This window comes from Hypanus sabinus, chromosome 13, assembly GCF_030144855.1.
Source record: "Hypanus sabinus isolate sHypSab1 chromosome 13, sHypSab1.hap1, whole genome shotgun sequence".
NCBI lineage: Eukaryota > Metazoa > Chordata > Chondrichthyes > Myliobatiformes > Dasyatidae > Hypanus > Hypanus sabinus.
In genome coordinates this window covers 23,496,714-23,521,767 of record NC_082718.1, presented here as the reverse complement: position 1 = coordinate 23,521,767, position 25,054 = coordinate 23,496,714, and the positions used below count along the sequence as shown (strand labels likewise).

Below are 25,054 nucleotides of genomic sequence, written 5' to 3'. Positions count from 1 at the left end.
ATTGGACTGTGTTGGTCAATGACGCGTTTCGATGTACATGTGACAAATAAATCTTTCTTTGATCTTTCTTTCGTGGATTTGTTCTGATGTTTTACTGAATCAAAAGGACAAGAAGCTGTTCTGGTTTATAGAGAATTTCTCAGGGCAGGGAATAGCTATTAGCTCTGAGCTCCATTTAGTCAGTTTTGTTGGGAGGTTAAAGCATGTGAAATTTAGGTGCAAATCGATTCAGCTACAATGTGCTCTTCTCTCCTCATGGCTGAACATTTTGCAAGCAATCATGCCTTGGCTCTCACTTGACAAATGGCTACTTATGCATGCCACTACTGGCTGCCATTACCTGTGAATTCATATCACAGCATTATTTTCAGGGAAGCAGATAAGGAAAGTAAAGGTTAGGTGCCCTGTAATGATATGGCCATAAAGAGCATAGCAGGATACTCTTATGTGTAATGGTAAGACAGCAATTAATCAGAGAGGGCAAGGCAAAGGTAGCGACAACATCAGTAAGTAGATAAAGGCTGTTACACTGCACTAGTTTGTTCTGAGAATTGTAAGTAAATTTATCTTTCAGTGGATGGAAACGATTAAGCTTGTTTTTCAGTCTGTGTGAGACTGGTTACTTACAGATCTACAATCATTCAGCAATCATTGTCCAACCAGAAGGAAAGAAACTGGACCTCTTTTGAACATGTTGCTTCTTTAGCAGTTGCAGTTACTAATAAACGGATACTTGTATTTATTTGATTTATATACAGCATGGTAACAGGCTCTTCTGGCCCAATGAGCCCGTGATGCCCAATTATACCCATGTGACCGATGAACCTACTAATCCGCACATCTTTGGAATATGGAAGGAAACCAGAACACCCGGGGAACCCACATGGTCATGGTGAGAACATACAAACTCCTTACAGACAGTGGCATTCAATTGAACACAGGTTGCTGGCACTGTAAAGCTTTCTGCTAACTGGTCTACCCTGATGCCAGTCTAATTTGACCAGTCATTACTCAAATTTGCTAAAGGCGCAGGGCAAAATCATAGAACAATATGCTCTATTACAGTTCTTATTAAGGAGTTTTTTATGGAAGCACACCAAATTCGTGGTAATTAATATACTAAGTGCCAATGAAGTACCTTGTATCTTGCATGGATATTAAACTAAGCACACAGATATCCTCAAAACCTACTAATCAAGGCACTTTATTCAGATTTGAAAAGTAGGGCTCAGAGAGAGATGGGTTGATGTGTTACTTTATCGGTAGAGGCAAGAGCAAACTTTTCAATAAGAGTTAGGCTGTATATGGAACATTAAGTGCACTTCTGGTTGCCCCAATTACAGGAAGGAAGTGGAGGTTTCAGACATGTGCAGAAGATGTTTACCAGAATGCTGCCTGGATTGCAGAATATTAGATATAAGGAGAGGTTGGGCAAGTTTGGGCTGTTTTCTTTGGAACGTCGGAAGCTACAAGGAGACCAGATAGAAGTTGATAAAATTATGAAAGGCATCAAGAAGGCACATAGTCAGTCTTTTTTTCAGGGTAGGAATGTCAAATACTAGAGGCATAACTTAAAGGGAGGAGGGAAAAATTTAAGGAGATATATGGGTTATGTTTTTTCCCCCACACAGAGGAGCAGGCACCTGGAACACACCATCAGGGCTGGTGGTGTAAGCTGACGCGATAATGGTGTATGAGAGGCATTTAGACAGGCACACAAAAACTGCATGTAATGGAGGGATATGAATCATATATCGACAGATAGGTTTAGTTTAATTTGGCATGATCATTACGGACATTGTGGGACAAAGGGCCTGTTCTGAGGGTAGACTGGATGAGCAAAAAAAATGACTTTTTTTTCCCATTCTGAAGAAGACCATCAGACTGACAACCTTAATTCTGAATTTTACCTCTCTCAGTTATTACATTATTATCACTTCAGCATTTCTTTTTGCACTATTATGTTTGCATCATTTGGTTGTTTTGTGCTCATCACTGAAGTTTTAAATTATTACCATGTACACCATTTGCTCTGTGAGCTTCACATGGGCAAAGAATTTCACTGTATGCACAGTGGTGCATATAACAATAATTTGAATCTAAATTTATGAAGATGAAAACAAATAAAGGAAAGGAAGGTATGGTATCTCATGGCGCACCACCTTTGCATTTTCCTTGTCAGACTACAAGAGGAAGTGAAGGCACTCCATTTGATGACGGATACTGGAAAATGGTAACCTCTTCATCCTTGCTCAAAACTCAAGGTTCCCATATGGGAATAATTTGATTCCTCGATACTACACTCCCCCCACAGTAAGATTCTGGAGTTTGGAAGAATGAGGGAGGGACCTTATTGAAACCTATTGAATATTGAAAGGCCTAGATAAAATGGGCATGGAGAGAACATTTCCAGTAGTGGGGAAGCCTAGGACCAGAGGGCACAGCATCAAAATACAAATACATCCCTTCAGAATAGAGCTGAAAAGGAATTTCTTCAGCCAGGTGTATCTGTGGGTGTCACTGCTACAGATGGCTGTGAGGCCAAGTCATAGGGTATATTTAAAGCTGAGGTTGATCGGTTCTTAATTAGTATGAGCATTTAAGGGCATAAATCAGCCATGGTGGAACAGCAGAACAGATTTGATGGGCTGAATGGTTTAATTCTGTTTCAATGACTTATTATTACAACCAGTATTTCACATTGGATCTAACAAATATCAGGGATTAAGTACATTTCAAAATTGCATTTTCTCTGACTCCCTCTGCTAATATGGCCTTGGATGAACCTTTTGTTATAATTACATGCTCTGTATGCAAATCTCAGTGTATCAGATGACTATTTAGTCATCTTTGGAAAGTCAAACTTGATGGCAGAGTACAGGATTAATGGCAGGATTCTTAGTAGTGTGGAGAAAGAAAGGGATATTTGGGTTAATATCTATGGATCCTTCAAAATTGCCACACAAGATGAAGGGATGGTTAAGAAGGTGTACGTTATGTTGGCCTTGTTAGTTAGGGGATTGAGTTCAACAGCCTCTCAAAGTAATGTTGCAATTCTATAAAACACTGGTTAGACCACACTTGGAATACTGGGTTCACAGGAAGGATGTCTAAGTGTCAGAGGGGATGCAGTGGAGATTTACCAGAATGCTGCCCAGAGCATGTCTTATAAGGGTAAGTTGAGCGAACTAGGGCTTTTCTCTTTGGGGCAAAGGAAGATAAGAGGTGACTCGATAGAGGTGTATAAGATGATAGAGTAGACAGCCCACCATTTTTCATCAGGGTAGAATGTTAGAAAGTCTAATACAAAGAGGGCATAATCTTAAGGTGATTGGAGGAAGCTATGTGTGGGGTGGGGGAAGGATGTCAGAAACTGGTTTTATTGCACAGAGAGTGATAAGTATGTGGGTTGTGCTGTCAGGGGTGTTGGTAGAGGCAGATATATTAGAGACATTTAAGAGATTCTTAAACAGGCACATGGATGAAAGCAAAATAGAGGCTATGTGGGAGGGAAGGGTTAGAATGACCTTGCAGTAGACTAAAAGGTTGGCACAACATCGTGGGCCGAGGGGTCTTACTGCACTTACTTAATTCAACATGTGCTCCTTACTTTAGTTTCTTGTTTAAATGTAATTGTGCTCCATTTGTTTCCATTTATCATCAACTGGGTCACAGATTGTCTCTCAATTGAGTAAAATTGAGCAAATCACTTGTGTAAAGACGTAGCCACTGGAGTTCTCTGGTATCAATCACTTTTTACCAGGATGTTTCCTTCTTTCTTATTTCTGAGTAAACTATACAATTTAGTATTCTCATAAATCTTCAATTTTCTTTTTTCCATAAGGCTATCTTGGCTTAAAGACAATCGTATGCTTTTTATGAAGCCTTCCACTTCATGCTTTAGCCTGTCCCCTACTGTAATTTATTTTTGAAGAATTTTGAATGAAACTAGAACGAAAGATCATGGGTTAAGGGTGAAAAGGTGAAATGTTTAAGTGGAACTTTTTTCAGTCAGAAGGTGGTGAAAGTGTGGAACAAGCTGCCAACAGAAGTGATGGATATGGGTTCACCTTTAACACTTAAGAGAAGTTTGGATAGGTAGATGAACAGGAGGGGTATGGAGGGCTATGGTCCAGGTACAGGTCAATGGGACTGGGAAAAATAACACCTCAGCACAGTCTAGATGGGCTGAAGGGCCTGTTTCTGTTGTGTAGTGCTCTATGACTCTAATTTGAATGAATTAAGGTCAAGTTTGTGATTTAATACATTTTGTTGGACAAAATTTATTTAAAATATATTTGACTGATTCCACTTCCCACTGATGTAAACTTATAACTTTGAGCAACACAATAATCTTTAAATATCATAATTATACCCATGTTCTTAAATTTTAAATAAATTCTTTGTGATGAATTAAGTTGCAGTCTGGTGAAGATGGCACTTCAATTATCACTAGTTGATACAAATAAGACATTTCTCATACAACCCATGCTTTGCAAGGCTGTGTGGACTTGAAGTAGTTGTGAATGAATATGAGTTTGTAAAGCTGAAAGGAAAAGACAACATTAACAGAAGCTGAATTTAGTAAGAGGACTAGCGGAGGCTGGTGACAGGGTTCAAAGCAAGATAGCAAAGGGCCACCAACATAAGACTCCTTTGTGGAGTGCTAGAAATACATTGCCAGTGGATTTGTTCACAGTCTTATATATGAGCATCATTCTTTTCACCTGGATAAATAATACCAGTCACAAAAGCCCCCTTTTGGAGTATGTTGCATTTTTCCCTTAATCTTCAGTGATTTAGATTCTTTTTACTGCATACCTCAAGGCACAAACTGATAATACTCTGCTGCTTTACATTTCTTCTATGGCACCCGTGACGTGCCATCACAAAGTGAAAGCATTATGGCTGATCTCTGAATTTTTTAAAAAAATCCTGTCTCGCAGCAACAAAAACCCTAACTTCGAAGCTTATCTAAGCAGATTAATCTAAATTACAATAGTATCTAGGAACATCTGGTGTCTTCTGGCTCCATGATTTTCTTTACAATGAATAATATGCAGCAAGAGAAAAGATCTCAGAGCTGAATATGAAGTTCAGTAAAGACATCATTCAGACCACAAACTTGAGAAGACTGAGAACCAGCCAATCAGAGCACTTCACATTATATTTTATGAAATCAAGATGCAAGATTCAAGTTTATTTATCACATGAACATTGAAACATACAGTGATGTGTGTCATCTGTGTTAACAACCAACACACCTGAGTGTGTGGTGGTGGCAGACTACAAGCTTCACCAGAGACTCCGGAGCACCAACATAACAAGTCCACAAAATAACACAGATTCAATCAATATTTTGAACTACTATTTTATCAAACTGCTCTATTGCAAACCAACTCAAATGGCTAGTGTTTATGCAAATGGAAATACTTCAATGAGAAAAGAGAGTTCCATAGCATTGAATAAACAAATAAATAAATAACCCAATGATTCAGTTTAAAAAAGGGATGGGTGTGGGTTTTTAAAGTTTTGCCGCTGGGTTTTATTGTAGCTTGCCATCTGCCCAAAATCGGCCCTTAAAAGAAATAAGATCAATATTCTTACATAAATAACACTGGACAACAAAGATTTTGTTTCCTGAATACTTTTGGGTGTATCTTACAGATTTTGAGCTGCTGATCATGAAAGCACCATGAAGTTTCCCCATCACACACCATTCTTTAATGGCCTATATTTGGTATTTCAATTCATGATTCAAGTCAATTAAAATGTTGCTCATAACGTAAGCTGAAAAGTTTTCTACCTTGAACAGGCATGCCTGGTCATGCTTAGTCAGGGTGGATGCTACATGGCAGGACAGGTTTCAGAAAGGTTAATGAAACATCATGCACACACTGTTCATTGCATTGCATTTACATATATAGCAGTTTGCAATCACACTGCTGCGCATGCTCTATGCACATACTTGTGTGTACACATTATAATGAAGTAATTGCATTTTCAGGAGTATTTGTGAAAGCAAAATGTCTCACCAATGTTGCAACAGCCTTGATACTTTCTGTTTATTTTTGGCGAGTGTATACTTAAATCTCAAAGACGGAGCATGAAAGCCGGTGAGTTCTACTTTCTATGTAAACTTGGTGACCAAGATAAAGCCTGGGTCCCTCACAAATGTTGTATAACATGTGCTATCAAATCTTAGCACTTGGCTCAGAGGTACTTGGAAGTCAATGCCGTTTGCTGGCTTGATGGTATGGTAGGTGCAGAAGGGTCATGTGACAGACTTCTACTTCTGTCTAACTGGTGCATCTGGTTTCTCTGCTAAAAGCAAAGAATCCAATGAATCCCTCAATCTCGCCTCAGCTATGAGACCCGTGTCACATTATGATAGTCTTCCTGTACAGAAGCCACCAGAGTCTTGGAGTCTAGAGGAGGCAAACAATCTGTACTCGCTGGAATTTAGAAGGATGAGAGGGGTTCTCATTGAAACTTTTTGAATGTTGAAAGGCCTAGACAGAGTAGACGTGAAAAGGATGTTTCCCCGGTGGGGGAGTCTGGGACAAGAGGGCACAGTCTTAGGATAGAAGGGTGTCCATTTAAAAAAGAGATGCGGAGGAATTTCTTTAGCCAGAGGGCGGTGAATTTCTGGAATTTGTTACCATGGACAGCTGGGAAGGCAAGGTCATTGGCTGTATTTAAGGTGGAGATTGATAGGTTCTTGATTGGCCATGGCATCAAAGGTAACGGGGAAAAGGCCAAGAGTGGGGCTGAGGAAGGGAAAAAAGGATCAATCATGATTGAATGGCGGATCAGACTTGATGGGGCAAATAGCGTAATTCTGCTCCTATAACTTATGATCTTATGCCACAATACAAAAGTCAGAAATGGAAAATGACTCTGATACAGACACTAATTTTGAACCCTTTATGTCCAGTGAGCCTCATCTGATAACTCACTTTTAGTTAAATGACCTGGTCAGAGACTTGGGTTTGTCTAAGGCAGAATTACTGGCTTCAAGACTGCAAAGGCGGAATCTGCTGTCACCAGACACAAAAATCAGCATGAAGGATTTCAAAATTTGGGACAGATGTTTCCCAGAATTATCAATGGCAAGATTAAGAAAGGCATTTTTGTTGGTCAACAAATCAAACAGGTCATCAATGACTGACAATTCGAAGAACTTCTAATGGGATCAGTGAAAATTGCATGGAAAGCACTCAGGGATGTTGTTGAAAATTTTCTTGGCAGCTACAGAGCAACGAACTATATGCAGCTGGCTGACAACATGCTTCAAGCACACAAAACCATGAAGTGCAACATAGCACTGAATATTCATTTTCTGCATTCCCATTTAGACTTCTTCCCTTGGTGCTGTTAGAGACATGCATGGTGAAAGGTTTCACCAGGACATTGCAGTCATGCAGAAATGTTATCAAGGCAATGAGAATCCATCAATGCTGGTTGGTTGGACACTAAAGCAAAAAGCCTCAGACACTGAGTACAAATGAAAATAATCAACTAGACATTTTCAGCACTGCAAAGCATCAGCACCTTTATGCAACTAAATGCATTATATTCAATAAAAACACCTTTCTTCAAATTCCTATGTAGTATAAGTGTCCTGAAATTATATTTGTGTTCAGCTTCAGGTGGTCTAACATAACCACAAAAAATTCTGAAGAAGCAACACTTTTGAAAAAAAATTGCTGTCCAGTGTAATTTGTGATGAACAGTTAATATTTTAGATAGTAGTTCAATTTTGCAATGGATATACTTAAATATTAAATGACTCACTAAACACAAGAAATTCTTCAGAGGCTGGAATTCCAGAGCAACACACACAAAATGGATTTCAGCAAGCCTTATTGAGAAAGTAAGGAGGCATGAGATCCAAGGGGACATTGCTTTGTGGATCCAGAACTGGTTTGCCCAGAGAAGGCAAAGAGTAGTTGTAGACAGGTCATATTCTGCATGGAGGTCGGTGACCAGTGGTGTGCCTCAGGGATCTGCTCTGGGACCCTTACTCTTCATGATTTTTATAAATGACCTGGATGAGGAAGTGGAGGGATGGGTTAGTAAGTTTGCTAATGACACAAAGGTTGGAGGTGTTGTGGATAGTGTGGGGGGCTGTCAGAGGTTATAGAGGAACACTGATAGGATGCAAATCTGGGCTGAGAAGTGGCAGATGGAGCTCAACACACATAAGCATGAAGTGGTTTATTTTGGTAGGTTAAATATGATGGCAGAATATAGTATTAATGGTAAGACTCTTGGCAGTGTGGAGGATCAGAGGGATCTTGGGGTCCGAGTCCATAGGACGTTCAAAGCAGTTGAGCAGGTTGACGCTGTGGTTAAGAAGGGATTTGGTGTATTGGCCTTCATTAATTGTGGAATTGAATTTAGGAGCCAAGAGGTAATGTTGCAGCTAAACAGGACCCTGGTCAGACCTCACTTGGAGTACCGTGCTCAGTACAGGTCGCCTCACTACAAGAGGGATGTGGAAGCCATAGAAAGGGTGCAGAGGAGATTTACAAGGACATTGCCTGGATTGGGAAGCATGCCTTATGAAAGCAGGTTGAGTGAACTCAGCTTTTTCTCCTTGGAGCGACGGAGGATGAGAGGTGACCTGATAGAGGTGTATAAGAAGATGAGAGGCATTGATCATGTGGATAGTCAGAGGCTTTTTCCCAGGGCTGAAATAGTTGTCACAAGAAGACACAGGTTTAAGGTGTTGGGGTACAATGGAGATGTCAGGGGTAAGTTTTTTACTCAGAGAGTAGTAAGTGCATGGAATGGGCTGCCGGCAATGGTGGTGGAGATGGATAAGATAGGGTCTTTTAAGAGACTTTTGGATAGGTACATGGAGGTCAGAAAAATAGAAGGCTATAGGTAAGCCCTAGTAATTTCTAAGATAGGGACATGTTCGGCACAACTTTGTGGGCCGAAGGGCCTGTATTGTGCTGTAGGTTTACTATGTTTCGGTTTCTAAAATGCTGGAGGAACTCAGCAGGTCAGCAGCCAGCAGCATCTATGAGGTAGGGGGTGGGAGGAATAAACAGTTAACATTTCAGGCTGAGACCCTTCTTCAAAACTGGGAAGGAAAGATGAAAAAGCCAGAGGGGAAGGTCATAGGTTAGTAGGGATATGAATGGGTGGGGAGGAGGGATGAAGTGAGAAGCAGAGAGGTGATAGTTAGAAGAGGTAAAGGGCTGAAGAAGAAACATTGACTGTTATCTCTACAAATGCTGCCTGACCTGTTAAGCTCCTCATTTGTGTGTATTTTTAAAGATTCACTTTTAAAGCATTTTACCATAGTATTACATACCTTTTCATGTTTATGCTTATCCTTTTCTTTCTCTTTTTCTTTTTCCTTCTCCTTCTTTTCTTTCTCCTTTTTCTCCTTTTCTTTCATCCTGTCCTTGTCCTTATCTTTCTTTTTCTTTTTCTCCTTTTTGTCTTTCTTCTTGTCTTTATCTTTAGGTTTCTCTTCAAATAGTCTTTCTGGAGCCATAGGAGGCACAGTAGGCAAAACAGACGGACTCCTAATGCTGCTTGGGGTACTGAACAGGGGTTCTTTTGGAACAAATGGGATTGGTGCTAAAGCATTCTTAACTTTATGTTTATCTTTATTCTTTTCTTTATCCTTCTTACCCTTTTCTTTCTTCTTTTCCTTGTGTTTTTCTTTGTCCTTTTTTGTGATCCCATCTTTATGTTTTGCCTTAACGTCATCTTTCAGTCTAAATTTAAATGGATCTGCCTCATGGTCTTTAGGAAGTTCTTTAAAAACTTTAGACTCTTTGTTGGCCTCCTTTTCCTTCTCCTTGTTTTTCTCCTTGTCTTTACCCTTTTCCTTTTTCTCTTTATCCTTCTCTTTCAGCTTTTCCTTTTCCTTTTTCTTAATTTTCATCTTAATTTCTTTCTTCAGCTTTTTCTTCACATCAGATGAAGATGTGTGCTTTGTACGCTCTTCGTAGAGTTTGAGGAGAGGCTCCGGAGTAGGCGGCGAAGCAGATGGGGAAGACAGGTAAGGAACTGATGCAGGAACAGAAGGGGGTGTACCCATGCTTGCCTTCCTAACAACTTCATTGATAGAATCGTCTAACGTCCATGACACATTTGTGCTAGTTGTTGGGGCAGATGATGACACAGGGGTTGCACTCCCCCTACTAAAGCTGCTGGACAGGGAAAACATCCGTGGGGTTGAAGACTCTGAAATAGTAAGTCTTCTGGGGCTGGTGAAGATTTCCCCTTCGGATTCTGAGCCTGAGGAAAATTCAAAGGGGTCGGGCTCACGCTCGGCACAAGCACGAGCGATAACAGCATCGATAGAGTCATCAATACTCTTATCAGGCACTGGCAATTTTTTTGGCGATATATCTGAAAGAGTTGGTTTCTCCACTTCAATCGATGTATGTGACTGCTGTTTAGTTTGAATGTTTTCTTTACCAAGCTTTTCAAGCCCAGAATTACAGACAGACAAAGGTGTTCTGTTTGGCATTTCGTTCTTGGCTATAGAATGAGAAACATTTGGTGGTACTTTAGGACTTTTAGGGCTTTTGGGACTTTTTGTGCGCATTGGTGACTTTTTGTCCGTTTTTAAAGAAGCTTTTGGGGAACGAATGGGGCTTCCCAGAAGCGCCAAATGAGTTCCTTTTGGGGATTTAGGTTTTTGAGTTGATGAAGACAAGATCTTAGATTTGACTTTAGATGTAAATGCTTTAGAATCTGAAGTTTTGGGGGTTGAAAGTTGTGATGGTTTGGGTATTGGTGCAAGCATTGGAGGTTCAGGGGAAAGTGGCAGTGAGTCAGAATGATCTGGTGGTGGAACTGGAGACAAAACAGGAGGCACTCTTTGAGAGTTGATCATACTTAAAGGTTCTCTGGGTTCCAAAACACCTTCAGGGCTTTCCGTTTTACATCCAGCTGTTCGGGCTCGCTTTGCAACTGGTAAATCGACCGAGTCTGGGCTTTCCAGTGGCCTTTTGCCCAAAATGTTCTCATCGTTAACTGCTTCTTCCTCCTCCATTTCCTCCTCTTCCTCCTCAAGAGGGACCTGCATTGCTTCCGCTGATGTACCTCCATCAGTGGGGACCTGCTCTTCTTCTTCCTCTGTTGAATAAAATGCGACATATTAACAAGATGCAACTTGCAATTTGAATAGAATTATGATTTTCATGATATTACAGCCAACAATCATATTTGTTACTTCAATTTGTCACTACAATTAGTGGCAGTTACTTGTTATGGAGGCATTCTCAAAGAAATGTCTTCATAAAATATTTCAGGAATAATAGATGAACTGAAAGAAAAAAGTGATTTCATTTCCTTTGTTTAAATGAAGAACTCTGGCCAGGATGCATGAATGTACACATTGTTTATTCAAATGAAGGGAACAAGTACCTAATTCTTAATTCATGGCAATGCAATTTTTGGTATCACCTGAACCACTTTAATCTCTCATTTCAAAGTCAACATATAATGGTCCCGAAACAGAATCTCAGCTTGAAACGTTGATCATCCTTCTGAGTTCTCCAGGAGGGTTTGTTCTATTTGGCTCCACATTCTTACCACTTGAGACTCTATTATGTATACTTTGGTTATACAGAGATTATGACACCATTACAGCAAGTTAAACCTAACCCAAACCCATACATGATTGGAGTGTGGGAGGAACCCAGAGCATCCACTCGATCATGGAGAGAATGTAGAAACACCTTACAACTGATGATTGAGATCAGATTATTTGAGTTATAATTAGATAGACTGGATTTGTCTTGTTTTTAATTAACAGAATATACCTAAGCGATTTTCCACATTGTCAGGGTTGCAACTGAACTGGAGGTGTGGTTTGTTCCTTTAGTATTGCAGCTGGGCCCATGCCTGGTTTTGGAGCTATTTCTTGAAAAAACGTGGACTGAACTGAACTGGTTGAAGACTGGTATTTGTGATGCTGGAGATCTCAGGAAGAAGCTGAGATTTGCCATCTACATCATTACTTCTGATTAGACAATGTAGCTGATGTTCCAACCCATTCTTTAACACTCAATGTTGGGGTTACCTTCACAGAGGATGAGGATGTTCTTGAAGCCTTGTGCTCCAGTTAGCTGCTTAACAGTTTGCCACCATTCACAGAAGGAGTTAAGATTTGATTGGGGAGGAGGAGAAGTGGCGGAGAAAGGAAAGAGAGAGCAACATGGCTGGGAAAAATTCTGATGCCCAGCTTGCTGAGCATCATGCAAAATAGACAATTCTCTCAGGCGTTGAGGTGAGTCAGAAGAGATCCGCCAGTTCACCAGGAAGGTACTGAATTGATGCAATGATCCAACATACACTGACTATAAAACCTAAATTTTTTCATTCATGTTCCCATAACTTCACTGTCCCTCCAGTCTTCGAATAAATTACAATTTCCTTCTGCTAAAAACTGGATGAATAACACTACTTTTTCCTTTTATAAATTGTGTAACTTTATCATGAATTCTCAACTCCTTATCTGACCACTGACTTCGGCTGAATTAGACAATTTTCATCCTATGTGAACAGACAGACTGCTGGAGGAACCCAGCGGCTGAGTAGCATCTCTAGAGGGAAAGGAATTGTTAACTTTTCGGGTCTGCACCAGGACTGGATGACCCCTTCACAGATGCTGCTTGACCTGCAGGGTTCCTCCAGCAGATGGTTTGTCTCTCCAGATTCCAGCAACTTCAGTCTCTTGCCTCACAATCAATGCATTCTATTCAAACCCAAACCTCTCCCTATAATCCCACCAAAGCTGGCTGGAGAAACAAAGTTGAATACCCTGCACTATCTGCCATTTTTAATCTTTCTTCAAAACCATTCGATATCCTCATATGAATATCCCTTTCCTAATACATACTTTTACTCCATTTCTTGGGACATTTCCCTATCCAAAAAGTGCAAACAAAGTTGAGCTGGATTGTTTTGTGAGACTTGTGCATTGTGGTGACTTGCATTGCTTACTTGACTCACTTCCAAAATAAATAATTCTGATTTTATAGAACAAAATGGTTTATTCTAAAAGATACCATGGCTAAGACAACAACATTTTCCAAAGTGTTTTGATGAAGATAGATTGCAACATAAGTAGCCTACAAATGTCAGCATACCCAGATGGAATTACAGTCAGCTACTGTCAATATAGCACCTGTTATGTATACATGCCAGGAAAATAGGCTGTTAATAATTATTAACAAAGCAATGCACACTCTGTGGCCATTTTGTGTATGCTCGTGGTCTTCTGCTGCTGTAGGCCATCGACTTCAAGGTCTTCAGCACCGTACTTATGTAACATGTGATTATTTGAGTTACTGTCACTTGCCTTTCAGCTTGAACCAGTCTGGCCATTCTACTCTCACCTCTCTCAATAACAAAGCACTTCCGCCCACAGAACTGCCACTCACTAGAATTTTTTTTGGCACCATTCTCTGTAAACTCTAGAGACCATCGTGCATGAAAATTCCAGGAGATCAACGGTTTCTGAAATACTCAAATCGCCCATATGGCACCAACAATCATTCCACGGTCAGAGTCACTTAAATCACATTTATTCCACGGTCTGATATCTGGTCTGAACAACAACAGAACATCTTGACCATGTCTGCATGCTTTTATTCATTGAGTTGCTGTCACATGATTGGTTGATTAGATATTTGTATTAATGAGCAGGTGTACAGGTGTATCAAATAAAGTGGACATTCAGTACACAGCTTGGAGTGGCCTTTTTGGGAACTCAATGAAATTAGCACTCCTTATAAAATGGTGGAATTCAATTAAGTAGCCTGAACAATCCATGAAACTCTGAAATGGAAGATCAACAAAGGAGAAATGGAGTTATGAATAAGGACACCATATTTATAATCAAACAGGCTGATTGTCTTATCAGCATTCTAAAACCGAAGAACATTTCAGTATTAATATTTTGCTAACCTAGAACTAATTAATAATGACATCAGCTACAATCCCAAAGATGGGCGGCATGGTAGAGTAGAGGTTAGCGCAGCACCATACAGCTCCAAGGATTACCAATCGGGATTCAATTCTTGCTGCTGTCGGTAAGGAACCGTGTGGTTCTCCTCCGTGTGCTCTGGCTTCCTCACACATTTCAAAGACATATGGGCTAGGGTTAACAAATTGTGAGCATATTATATTGGTGTTGGAAGCATGGAGACCCTTGCGCGCTGCCCTTAGCACATCCTCGGACTGTATTGTCTGTTGATGGAAAAGACTCATTTCACTCTACGTTTTGATGTTTCGATGTGAGACAAATAAATCCCCTTTTGACATGAATGAGTTCTAGTCATGATGACCCTGAATTGCGGTTTCTATCGAGGTCAAGCCTTAGGTGTATTCTTGGCTTTGTAGGGATGGTTTTGGGGACAGAGAGAGGAGTGAGAGGACAGGTTAGGGTTTAGGGACAGGGATGTGGGGGAGTTAGAGCACAAGTCTGCACTGCGCGTTTGAAGGCTAATGATGTGGGCATGTCAGGCCAGCCGTGCATGGAGCTGATTGCCCCCACCCTCACCTTCCCCAGGCCAGCAAGTCACTGGCATGTTCCGGGATTGGAATTCCTTGTAGACAGGAATCACGAGGGCCAAGTTATTTAGGTACACCAATTGGCGAGACCAGCATTCGAGGCCTAGTATTGAGGTCCCGTCATTGGTGTGTCTGGCTATCGAGGCCTGGAGTTCAGATCCTCATCCGTCATCATCAGCAAGTCCTATATCAAAGCCTGAAGTTTGATCGGAAAGTTCCGTGTCTATGAATCTCTGAGTCAGCTGGTTTAGTTGACGGCCCAGTTTCTATGAATCCATGAGTCTGCTAAAGACAGGCTATTGCAGGGGTTGGAGGACTGTGTATGTGTGTGGGTCGATGGGTATTTGAGAGGGAGGAACGGGTCTTGTCTTGTCATTTATGTTCTCTGTTGTACTGTTGAGTATGGAGGGCAAGCTGTGTTAGTGCTAGAACATGTGGTAACACTTGAGGGCTTCCCTAAGCACATCCTTGGGTGTTAACACAAACAAAACACTTCTTCTTCAACATAACATGTAATAAAAAAATCTGAATCTGAGTGGAACCAATAAAGAGCTGTCATGAAAATGTTGCTAGTAACTAAATCCATGATGGAAAGATGCTTGGTAAGTCAATGAGATACAATGGCCATAAAGTACAACTGCACTTGACCTATCAAAGTGATTCTATTAAAAATTATTCAAAGAGTAACTTTATATATACAAGTACTACAAAGAGCAAAATCACTTCTGGACACTAAATTTGGTCAGTTCAAAGGAAAACAGTAAATTATTATTCACAACTAAAAGCTCACCAGGACTGCCCTTAAAACTACAATTTGTAAAGAAATGGAGTCAACTTCAGAATTCTTAGTAAACAGCAAGGCAGCAGGCCATGACCCATAGCAAATATTAATACAGATACTGAGTAAGAATATTTAAAACACACAATATTCACATAGCTGTCTTCCCCTCCTATTATTACAATTGTAAGCGCGATTATTCAGATTGTACTAAACCACAAAGGTGTTTAGAAGAGGAATAAAATGAATTAATAGGATTCTTCTTTAATAGCTGAGCAGATATTACATTTTAAAAAAGTTAAAAATCACTGTGACATCCAAAAGCACAATTCTACAACACAGAGTAAAGCAGCTACTGGACTCTGTAAGCATAGAAAGGTGAAACAATTTACAGTATTATGAATGGCCTAATCTATATGTTAATACCACTGGATCATATAACTCCTGCTTGAATAAGATAGGGGCATAGTTGGAGGGTTTCTATAGTTACCACCAATGACAACTGTTCAGAAAGGTTGCTTGACTGACAAGCACATGCTGCTCAATTGGTGCCCAGCAGTTGCTTATGATATGAAGCTATGATAACAGCAGTTTCTCTTACATCTTTTACCTCCTTCAGATATTTTAAATCACCTTTGTTCGTCACTGACTATTATTCAGTCACCAGTTAATATAAACTTAAAGCTCTATTGGTGTGCATCAGATCTGCAAGCACTTAAACACAGGATGGAGGTACATCTCCTCTGAAAGAAAAGATGGAAAATAATATTTCATAAAACAAATAAAAGTTGTTTAGTAAGTTGGCCTGTGATATCTTCTGCATTTACTTTAGTGTCACTTCGGGCAAGCAACTCATTTCTTTACCAAACAAAAGGGCCAAAGAGGCAAGAGGTATTAAAAACAACTTAGAAATTGACTGTTATAAAAATCGATGTGAGGCAGAACAGAGTCATGTTATCTTCTTTAATTTTAATCTTAAGAGAGATATATTAATTGAAACAGTGAACCTAATTCTGTATTCAATTAAACTTGCTTGCAAGAATTTTGCATTAAAGATGAGCTTTATTTGTCACATGTACATTAAAAATAGTGTAATGCATCATTCGCATCAACGACCAACACAGTCTGAATGTGCATCGGAAGCAGCCCGCAAGTGTCGCCATGCTAAAGAAAAGTACCTCAAAGTACTGGAAATGTTCAGGGTAAGACATTTGGTTGCCCTTGGTTTACTTGTACAAAGCCCACTTGATTTTTGGCCAGGTTTGCAGTTTTTACCCAAACCACAATACAGACAATCAGATGTAAAGATTAGCTTTATTTGTCACATGTACCTTGAAACATACTGTGAAATACTTTGTTTTGAATGAAATCAAATCAGCAAGGAAAGTGGTGGGCACATTTTCAGCACCAGCATAGCATGCCCACAAATCACTACCCCTAACCCGTATGTCTTTGGACTGTGGGAGGAAACTGAAGCACTTGGAGAAAAATACAGGGTTGGGGGAAGAACATACAAACTCCGTACAAATAGTGGCAGGAATTGAACCCCCATTTGGTCTTTTGCACTTGTTTTTTCCCTGTAGGCTTGCATTTTATTCCCACTTATGGCCACTTAATTTTCTATTGAAAGCTTCCATTGACTGTTTACACAGTGTTCCAGATCATGACAGCTCCATAAATAGCATTTTCTTCAAATGCCCTCTATGCCTTTTCCCCATCACTCTGAATCTATGTGATTACATCCTTGAGCCACGTGCAAATGGCAACAGCTTCTCTCTATTTACCTATCAAAATCCAGCAGGACCTTGTAGGCTTTTATCAAATCTCATCTCAATTTTTTTGCTGAGAAGGGACCAACAATAGTGTAGACTAAAATCCCCCATCTCTGGAACTACTCGAGTACAAATCATTCAGAAATAGCCACAACATTGTAAACTCTACACTAATACAGAAATGTGTTGGATTTTATCAAAAAGGCAAGGTCAAGGATTAAGTAACCCATCTGTTACAACAGATGGTAACTATATGACGTCAGTTACATTTAACAACCATAATGGCAAATGAGATTTCACACTACCTGGTCGAAAAAAGTAACTAGAATTGATTTTAAAAATAGATACGTTTTTAAAATAAGTAGGTGTGAAAATAATTCATTGTGATTTGTTGTGCAATGTAATAAGTACAAAAGGTTATTGCAAATATGTACATCTGTACTGTTATTATAGCATTAAGTTTTGAATTGGGTAATGTATGATGAATATGATTCCATAAACTGAAATACTATTGATATTCTTTATTGATCTGGCTTATTTTAATTAAAAAACTGTGTAAAAAATATTTACAAGTCTAAAAATGCTCTGCAGGCACAGATTTCCTCAGCCAATAGCTACTAGCGTTAGGTTTCAGTTTTATATCAAATACATTTGAGAATGTTGAACAACACAGTTCAAGTTTTACGTTAATTTATTTTTAAACTGACATTTCTTTAAATTAAGGAAGCAAACTTTAATAATCAATACTTTATCAAAATACTTGTTGCAAAATTAACTTCTCCAGTCTTCAACTTTTCTTGATAAGCAGAAGTTCAAGAATCAGAATACCTCTGTAATTTGCAAATCTCCATGTAAACATAACAGTCAGAAAATAAGCAACTTGTGCGTGAAACTTATATTATAGAATGGCACTTTTAAAAACAAAGTTTCATAATCCACGAGAGGTGTAACTGAGGTTAAACTTTACTGTTTATTTGATAAAGGTCTTTGATGAATAGCTTTTTAGACTTAACATTGAGATTTAAGGATGTGAAAAATATCTTTTTACCTAAATTCCAAAGATAGATTTATGCAATCTTCCACTGTTCACTCTACATAATTGTAAATAATACTTTTTAATATTTACAAAAGTAAATAGTATTTACTATTTACAATAGCATAGCAGTTAGTGTAATGCTTTACAGTGCCAGATTGGGGTTCAGTTCCCACAGCTGCCTGTAAGGAGATTGTACATGCACCTGTGACCGTGGATTTCCTCCGAGTGCTCCAGTTCCTCCCATATTTGAAGGACGTATACGTTAGGGTTAGCGAGTTGTAGACATGCTATTTAGCACCGGAAGCATGGCAACACTTGCGGGCTGTCCCCAGAACATCTTTGGACAGTGTTGGATGTTGTTGCAAAACAATATATTTCAATAATGTCCTGATGAAGGGTCGTGACCCGAAATGTCAACTCTTCATTCCTTTCCATAGATGCCGCTTGAACTGCTGTTCCTCCAGCAGTTAGTTGTACTGTATTACAATGCATACCACTGCATGTTTCAATATTTTGCTGTACATGTGACAAATAAAGCTGATTTTAATTGCTTACGTGAAAATATTTATCATTTCTGAGGAGCTGCTTTCACAATGGCTTATTTCACTACCAAATGCAACAGCCATTTTACATGTGACAGACAAGATCACACAGAGAGGAAGATGAGTAACCATTCTCATCAGATTTTCATGGTGGCTGTTTAAAGGAAAACATTGGTCGGGAATTAGTAGGACTTCATGTTAATCAAAAAGTCAAGACATGGCTAATATTCACCTGTATTGGTAGACTTTTAATACCTTATTGAGATTACTGCACCCTGATAGTGTGGCACTCTCCTAGTAATGGGCTAATGTAATCATATAGACATAATTGTGGCAGTAATGTGAGAAATATTGAATTACAGACAAAGCTATAGTTTGCCCTATTTTGAATTCCTTACCATTATTTTAGTAAGATATCTGGGCTCTTCAGGTCTTCGTTGTAGGTTGTTTAAAGGCAACAGTGCAAATGAAATAAAAGAAATCAGAGTTGTTCCAATTGTTGAAAATAATTATTTAAAATTTTAAATTAGGATTTGATGGATAGATGAAATACAGCAACATACAAGTAGTACATTACTGTCCCAATAAAGCAATCCATTTGATTGGCAGCCCAGCCACCACATTAATCTTCACACCCTCCACTATCAGCTAATGGTTGCTGAAGAAGGTGCCAGCGAACGGTATGAAGGGCCGCATCCTCATGATGGTTTACGAAGCTACTCCTTTCACTTCTTTTGTGTCTTCCTTTTATTTCAAATGTGGTTCTGCTACCATTGGAGCCTATGATCTATATTCTGGTGCTGTGTTTTCAGGTCGATCGAGCTATCCAATGCTTTGCTGTCTCCGAAAAGGTTCTACGAGGCTGCGAGCAAAGCGTGCAGCATGGAGACACGGAAACCTGAAGATGTGACGCAGGCCTATGATCGGCCGATCTCACCGATCTTGCCAAATTAAATGCTGAGGAGGATTGAAATCGTTGAGGCAGTTGCTGAGGGTGAATGAGTGTTCAAGCACTGTCTACCTGTCTCTTGCTTATTGCTGCAGTTGGAAGGTGTGTGTGTGTGACGATCTCTTTTTCTCCTTCTCGCTCGCTGCTCCTGACAGAAGCCCCTTGTGTTTGAATAAACTGTAAACTCTCTCTCTCCTTTGATGCTGTTGAAAGATGGTGCTGGAGCGAAGTTTAATCCACACAGTTTGTGGGCTGGGCTCTAAGTCACGTATTGATGTGTTTCTAGTTTTTCTGATTGCTCTTTTTTTGTTGATAGTTTGGGCGATTTTGATTCAGACGGCCTACCAATAACTGAGCTAAACTGAAATGTGTCTTTTTGATTTTGTGTCTGTGTGTTTTGCTCATTTTTTTTAGTTTCTGTTTGTGCAATTTTTTTTGTGCACGGGGGGAGTGGTTGATCTTTTTTCTCTTTGAATGGGTTCCAAGGTTCTTGTTTCGTGGCTGTATGTGAAGAAGAGGAATCTCGGGGTTGTATGCTGCATACATACCTTGATAATAAATGTACTTTGAATCTTTTCATGGCTGCTCCGGTGTACTGATAGAGCCACAGAATCATACAGGAGCTTCAGCCCATTCAGTCCATGTTACTAATTAGTCCCATCAACCTGCACCTGGACCATTGACCTCCATAGCCCTCTTATCCATGCACTCTTAAATAATGAATCAAACCCACATCCACACTTTCCACTGACAGTTCATTCCACACGCATACCATCCTCTGAGTGAATAAGTTCCCCCTCATATTCCTCATGAATATTTCAACTTTCAACCTAACCCATGACCTTTAGTTCTAGTCTCACCCAGCTTCAGTGGAAAAAGCCTGCTTGCACTTATCCTATCTGTACACCTCATTCTTTTGAAAACCTCCATCAGGTACATGGAGCTTAGAAAAATAGAGGGCTATGGGGGAGCTTAGAAAAATAGAGGGCTATGGGTAAGCCTAGGTAGTTGCATGGTAAGGACGTGTTTGGCACAGCTTTGTGGGCCAAAGGGCCTGTATTGTTCTGTAGGTTTTCTATTTCTATGTAAATCTGCCCCTGTTCTGCTACACTCCAGTGTAAAAAGTCCAAATCTATTCAACTGTTCCCAATAACTCAAATCCTCAAGTCCTGGATGGTCTGCAATAACTTTCTAAGGCTTCCTTAACAACATTCATCAGACCGGTAGTTTTTAACCTTCAAGGGTGACAGCATTTCTCTGATGTGTCTTAAAAGCACAGAACACCATTGGCAATGTATAGTGAGAGCACTCGTACTAGCAGACTGCAGTGGTTCAAGAAAATTTCAGATTCAGTTTCTTTCAAATTCAGTTTATTTATTATTCTTTTCATTATATAGAAATGCACTGTAACAGGCCTTTCTGGTCCAACGAGCCAGTGCTACCCAATAATAGCCATGTGACCAATTAACCTACTAACCCATATGTCTTTACAACATGGGTGGAAACCAGATGCAACGGCAGTAAATGAACCTGGGTAGATGATGCTTGTAAACGGAACGGTACCATCCTGCTCTACTATTCATTTATTTATTCATTCATAACATGTAACACACAGTGAAATGTGTCATTAGTGTTAACAACCAACATGATGTAAATATGTGCTGGGGCAGCCCGCAAATGACACCACATACTCTGGCCTCAGCGTAATATGTCTACTATGTTCAGTGGAACAACACATCCAACAGAACAGTAACAAAAGAACATCAGGAAAACAAGGCCTGTTTCATCTCCCACCCACACATTCCACCAACCACATCATCACCAACTTCAAGAGCAATTAGAGCTACATCATTAATGCTGGTTTTGCTAGTCACAGGCAGGTAAGGATAACGTTTAAACATCAGGCAGGTAAAATGCAAAGATCACCAAGGCATAAAAGAGCTTGGGAGAATAATGCAGCACTAGATCTCAACTTGATAGATGGGTAAATGGGCATGCTATTACTTGAAGAAATTTTGTCACCCTGCTTGTGCTCTCCTTACAAAGTAATCAGTACTAGATGGCTTAATGATGGATACACTTCTGGGGTCATGGAATTTGATTCAAGTGGATGATCTTGTTTAGTACTTAGCAAAGCAACTTTATCTTGTGATTCATTTTCTTGCAGGCATTTATAGGACAATAAAGAAATACAATAGAATTTACAAAAAACTGAACATAATGACAAACAAATGTGTAAAAGAAGACAAAGTTTACAAATAAAAAATAGTACTGAGTACATGAGTTATAATTAGTACTTGAAAGTGAAACTGTAGGTTGTAGAATTAGTTCAGAGTTGAGGTGAGTGAAATTATCCACGCTGGTTGAAGAGCCTGATGGTTGTTGGATAATAACTGTTCTTGAACCTGGTGGCGTGGTACCTAAGGCTCCTGCACCTCCGGAATGATGGTGGTAGCGAGAAGAGTGCATGGCCCAGATGGTGGGGGGGGGGGGGGTCTAAAACCATTGAACCATAGAACATTACAACACAGAAACAGACCTTCTGGCCCTTCTTGGCTGTGCCGAAACATTTTTCTGCCTAATCCCACTGAGCTGCACCTGGACCATATCCCTCTATACCCCTCTCATCCATGTACCTGTCCAAATTTTTCTTAAATGTTAAAAGTAAGCCTGTATTCACCACTTCAACTGGCAGCTCATTCCACAATTCCCACTACCCTCTGTGTGAAGAAGCTCCCCCTAATGTTCCCTTTAAACTTTTCCCTATTCACCCTTAACCCATGTCCTCTGGTTTTTTCCTCCCCTAGCCTCAGTGGAAAAAGCCTGCTTGCATTCACTCTATCTATATCCATCAGACTTTTATACACCTCTATCAAGTCTCCCCTCATTCTTCTATGCTCCAGGGAATAAAGTCCTAACCTATTCAACCTTTCTCGGTAACTCAGTTTCTCAAGTTCTAGCAACATCCTTCTAAACCTTCTCTGTATTCTTTCAACTTTTTTAATATCCTTCCTGTAATTTGGTGACTAAAATGCACACAATACTCCAAATTCAGCCTCACCAATGCCTTATACAATCTCACCATAACATTCCAACTCTTATACTCAATACTTTAATTTATAAAGCTCTCTTTACGACCCAATCTACTGTGACGCCACTTTTAGGGAATTATGTATCTGTATTTCCAGATCTTTCTGTTCTACTGCACTCCTCAGTGTCCTACCATTTACCTTGTATGTTCTACCTTGGTTTGTCCTTCCAAAGTGCAATACCTCACATTTGTCTATATTAAACTCCATCTGCCATTTGTCAGCCCATTTTTCCAGCTGTTCCAAATCCCCCTGCAAGCTTTGAAAACCTTCCTTACTGTCCTCTGCACCTTCAATCTTTGTATCATCAGCAAATTTGCTGATCCAATTTACATTATCATCCAGATCATTGATATACATGACAAATAACAATGGACCCAGCACTGATTCCTGTGGCACACCACTAGTCACAGGCCTCCACACAGAGAAGCAATCCTCCACTACCACTCTCTGGCTTCTCCCATTGAGCCAATGTCTAATCCAATTTACTACCTCACCATGTATACCTAGCAACTGAATCTTCCGAACTAACCTCCCATGCGGGACCTTGTCAAAGACCTTACTGAAGTCCATGTAGACAGCATCCACTGCCTTCCCTTCATCCACTTTCCTGGTAACCTCCTCCAAAAACTCTAACAGATTGGTTAAATATGACCTACCACGCACAAAATCATGTTGACTTTCCTTAATGTCCCTGTTTATCCTTGTAGATTCTATCTCTTAATACTTCTTCCAATAATTTGCCTGCAACTGACATCAAATTTAACGACCTATAATTTCCTGGATTACTTTCAGAGCCTTTTTTAAACAACGGAACAACATGAGCTATCCTCCAATCCTCCGGCACCTCATCCGTGGATATTGACATTTTAAATATATCTGCCAGGGCCCCTGCAATTTCAACACTAGTCTCCTTCAAGGTCCGAGGGAATATTCTGTCAGGTCCTGGGGATTTATCAACTCTGATTTGCCTCAAGACAGCAAGCACCTCCTCTTTAATCTGTATAGGTTCTACAACTTCACTACTTGTTTGCCTTATTTCCATAGATTCCTTGCCAGTTTGCTTAGTAAATATAAATGGAAAAAACCCATTTACGATCTCCCCCATTTCTTTTGGTTCCATACATAGCCCACCACTCTGATCTTCAAGAGGACCAATTTTATCCCTTACTATCCTTTTGCTCTTAGGATTATCCTTCACCTTGACTGCCAAAGCAACCTCATGTCTTCTTTTAGCCCTCCTGATTTCTTTCTTAAGTACGTTCTTGCACTTTTTTATACTCAAACACCTTATTTGCTCCTTGTTGCCTATACCTGTCTTACAGCTATAATGATCTTTGATGATGGATGCTCCTTTCTTGTGGAAGTGCTCAGTGTAAATTTTATTTATTCAGAGACCCAGTGTGGAGAAGGCTCTTCCAGTCCTTTGAGACACACCACCAGCAATCTCTGATTTAACTCTGTGGTGGGGAGGGCATTACCTGTGATGGACTGGGCTGTATTTACCACTTTCTGTAGGCTCTTTCTGTTCCTGAGCATTAGTGTTTCCATATCTGATCACGATACAACCAGTTATGATAACTTCCACTGTGCATTTATAGAAATTGGTCGAAGTTTTTGGTAACAAGCCATGAAAATCATTCTGCTCTAGACTTCAAACACCTTTCCATCTCTATGACTGCATGCTCACATTAAAGTTGCAATTTACAATTAAAACTATCTGCATCCACAGGTCTCATACAGAAAAATACTGGAATTTAGAAATCGTGGATTAGTAACTTGAACAGGTAACTTGAATACGTTATGTTGAAGGATTGTAATGTTCCTTCACACTACAATCTCAAAAGAACAATTCTCTATTTGTCCAACAATGCAGCACATTAGGGGTAATATTACAAGTAGGCAGTGGGGAACTTTGCCAGCTGACACTCCATTTAACGGTACTGAAGTTTCAAGCAGCATTTTTGTTCTCAACAGAAATGGACCATATTGTTTCATGCAATAAACCATCAAAAAACTGACGCCATGACTGTATGATGCATATTCACATCATACCATCATAGGGACAAACAAAGGCACAATGAGTGTCATAAACACAAATGCTCTGTAGATGCTGGAAATCCAGAGCAACACACACACAAAATGCTGGAGGAACTCAGCAGGTCAGGTAGCAATTGAGAGGAATAAACATTTAATGTTTCAAGCCAAGCATTAACTGTTTATTTTCCTCCACAGATACTATCAGACTGCAGGATTTCTCCACCATTTTGTGTACGTCTCATTAGGAAATGCCTTAATTTTTTCATATTCAGATTCGGAGTCAGATTTATTT

The 25,054-nt window shown here is 39.8% G+C and overlaps 1 protein-coding gene across 3 annotated transcripts in view; it reads right to left on the bottom strand.

Annotated features, from left to right (window-relative positions):
* The window catches only part of taf3 (TAF3 RNA polymerase II, TATA box binding protein (TBP)-associated facto), a 243,060-nt gene that overhangs the window by 65,408 nt on the left and 152,598 nt on the right, over nt 1–25,054 (bottom strand). For all 3 annotated transcript variants that reach the window (XM_059987327.1, XM_059987328.1, XM_059987330.1), the window contains one exon: nt 9,329–11,112. In XM_059987327.1, coding sequence (XP_059843310.1) covers nt 9,329–11,112 — 1,784 coding nt within the window. The remainder of the gene's footprint in view (nt 1–9,328; nt 11,113–25,054) is intronic.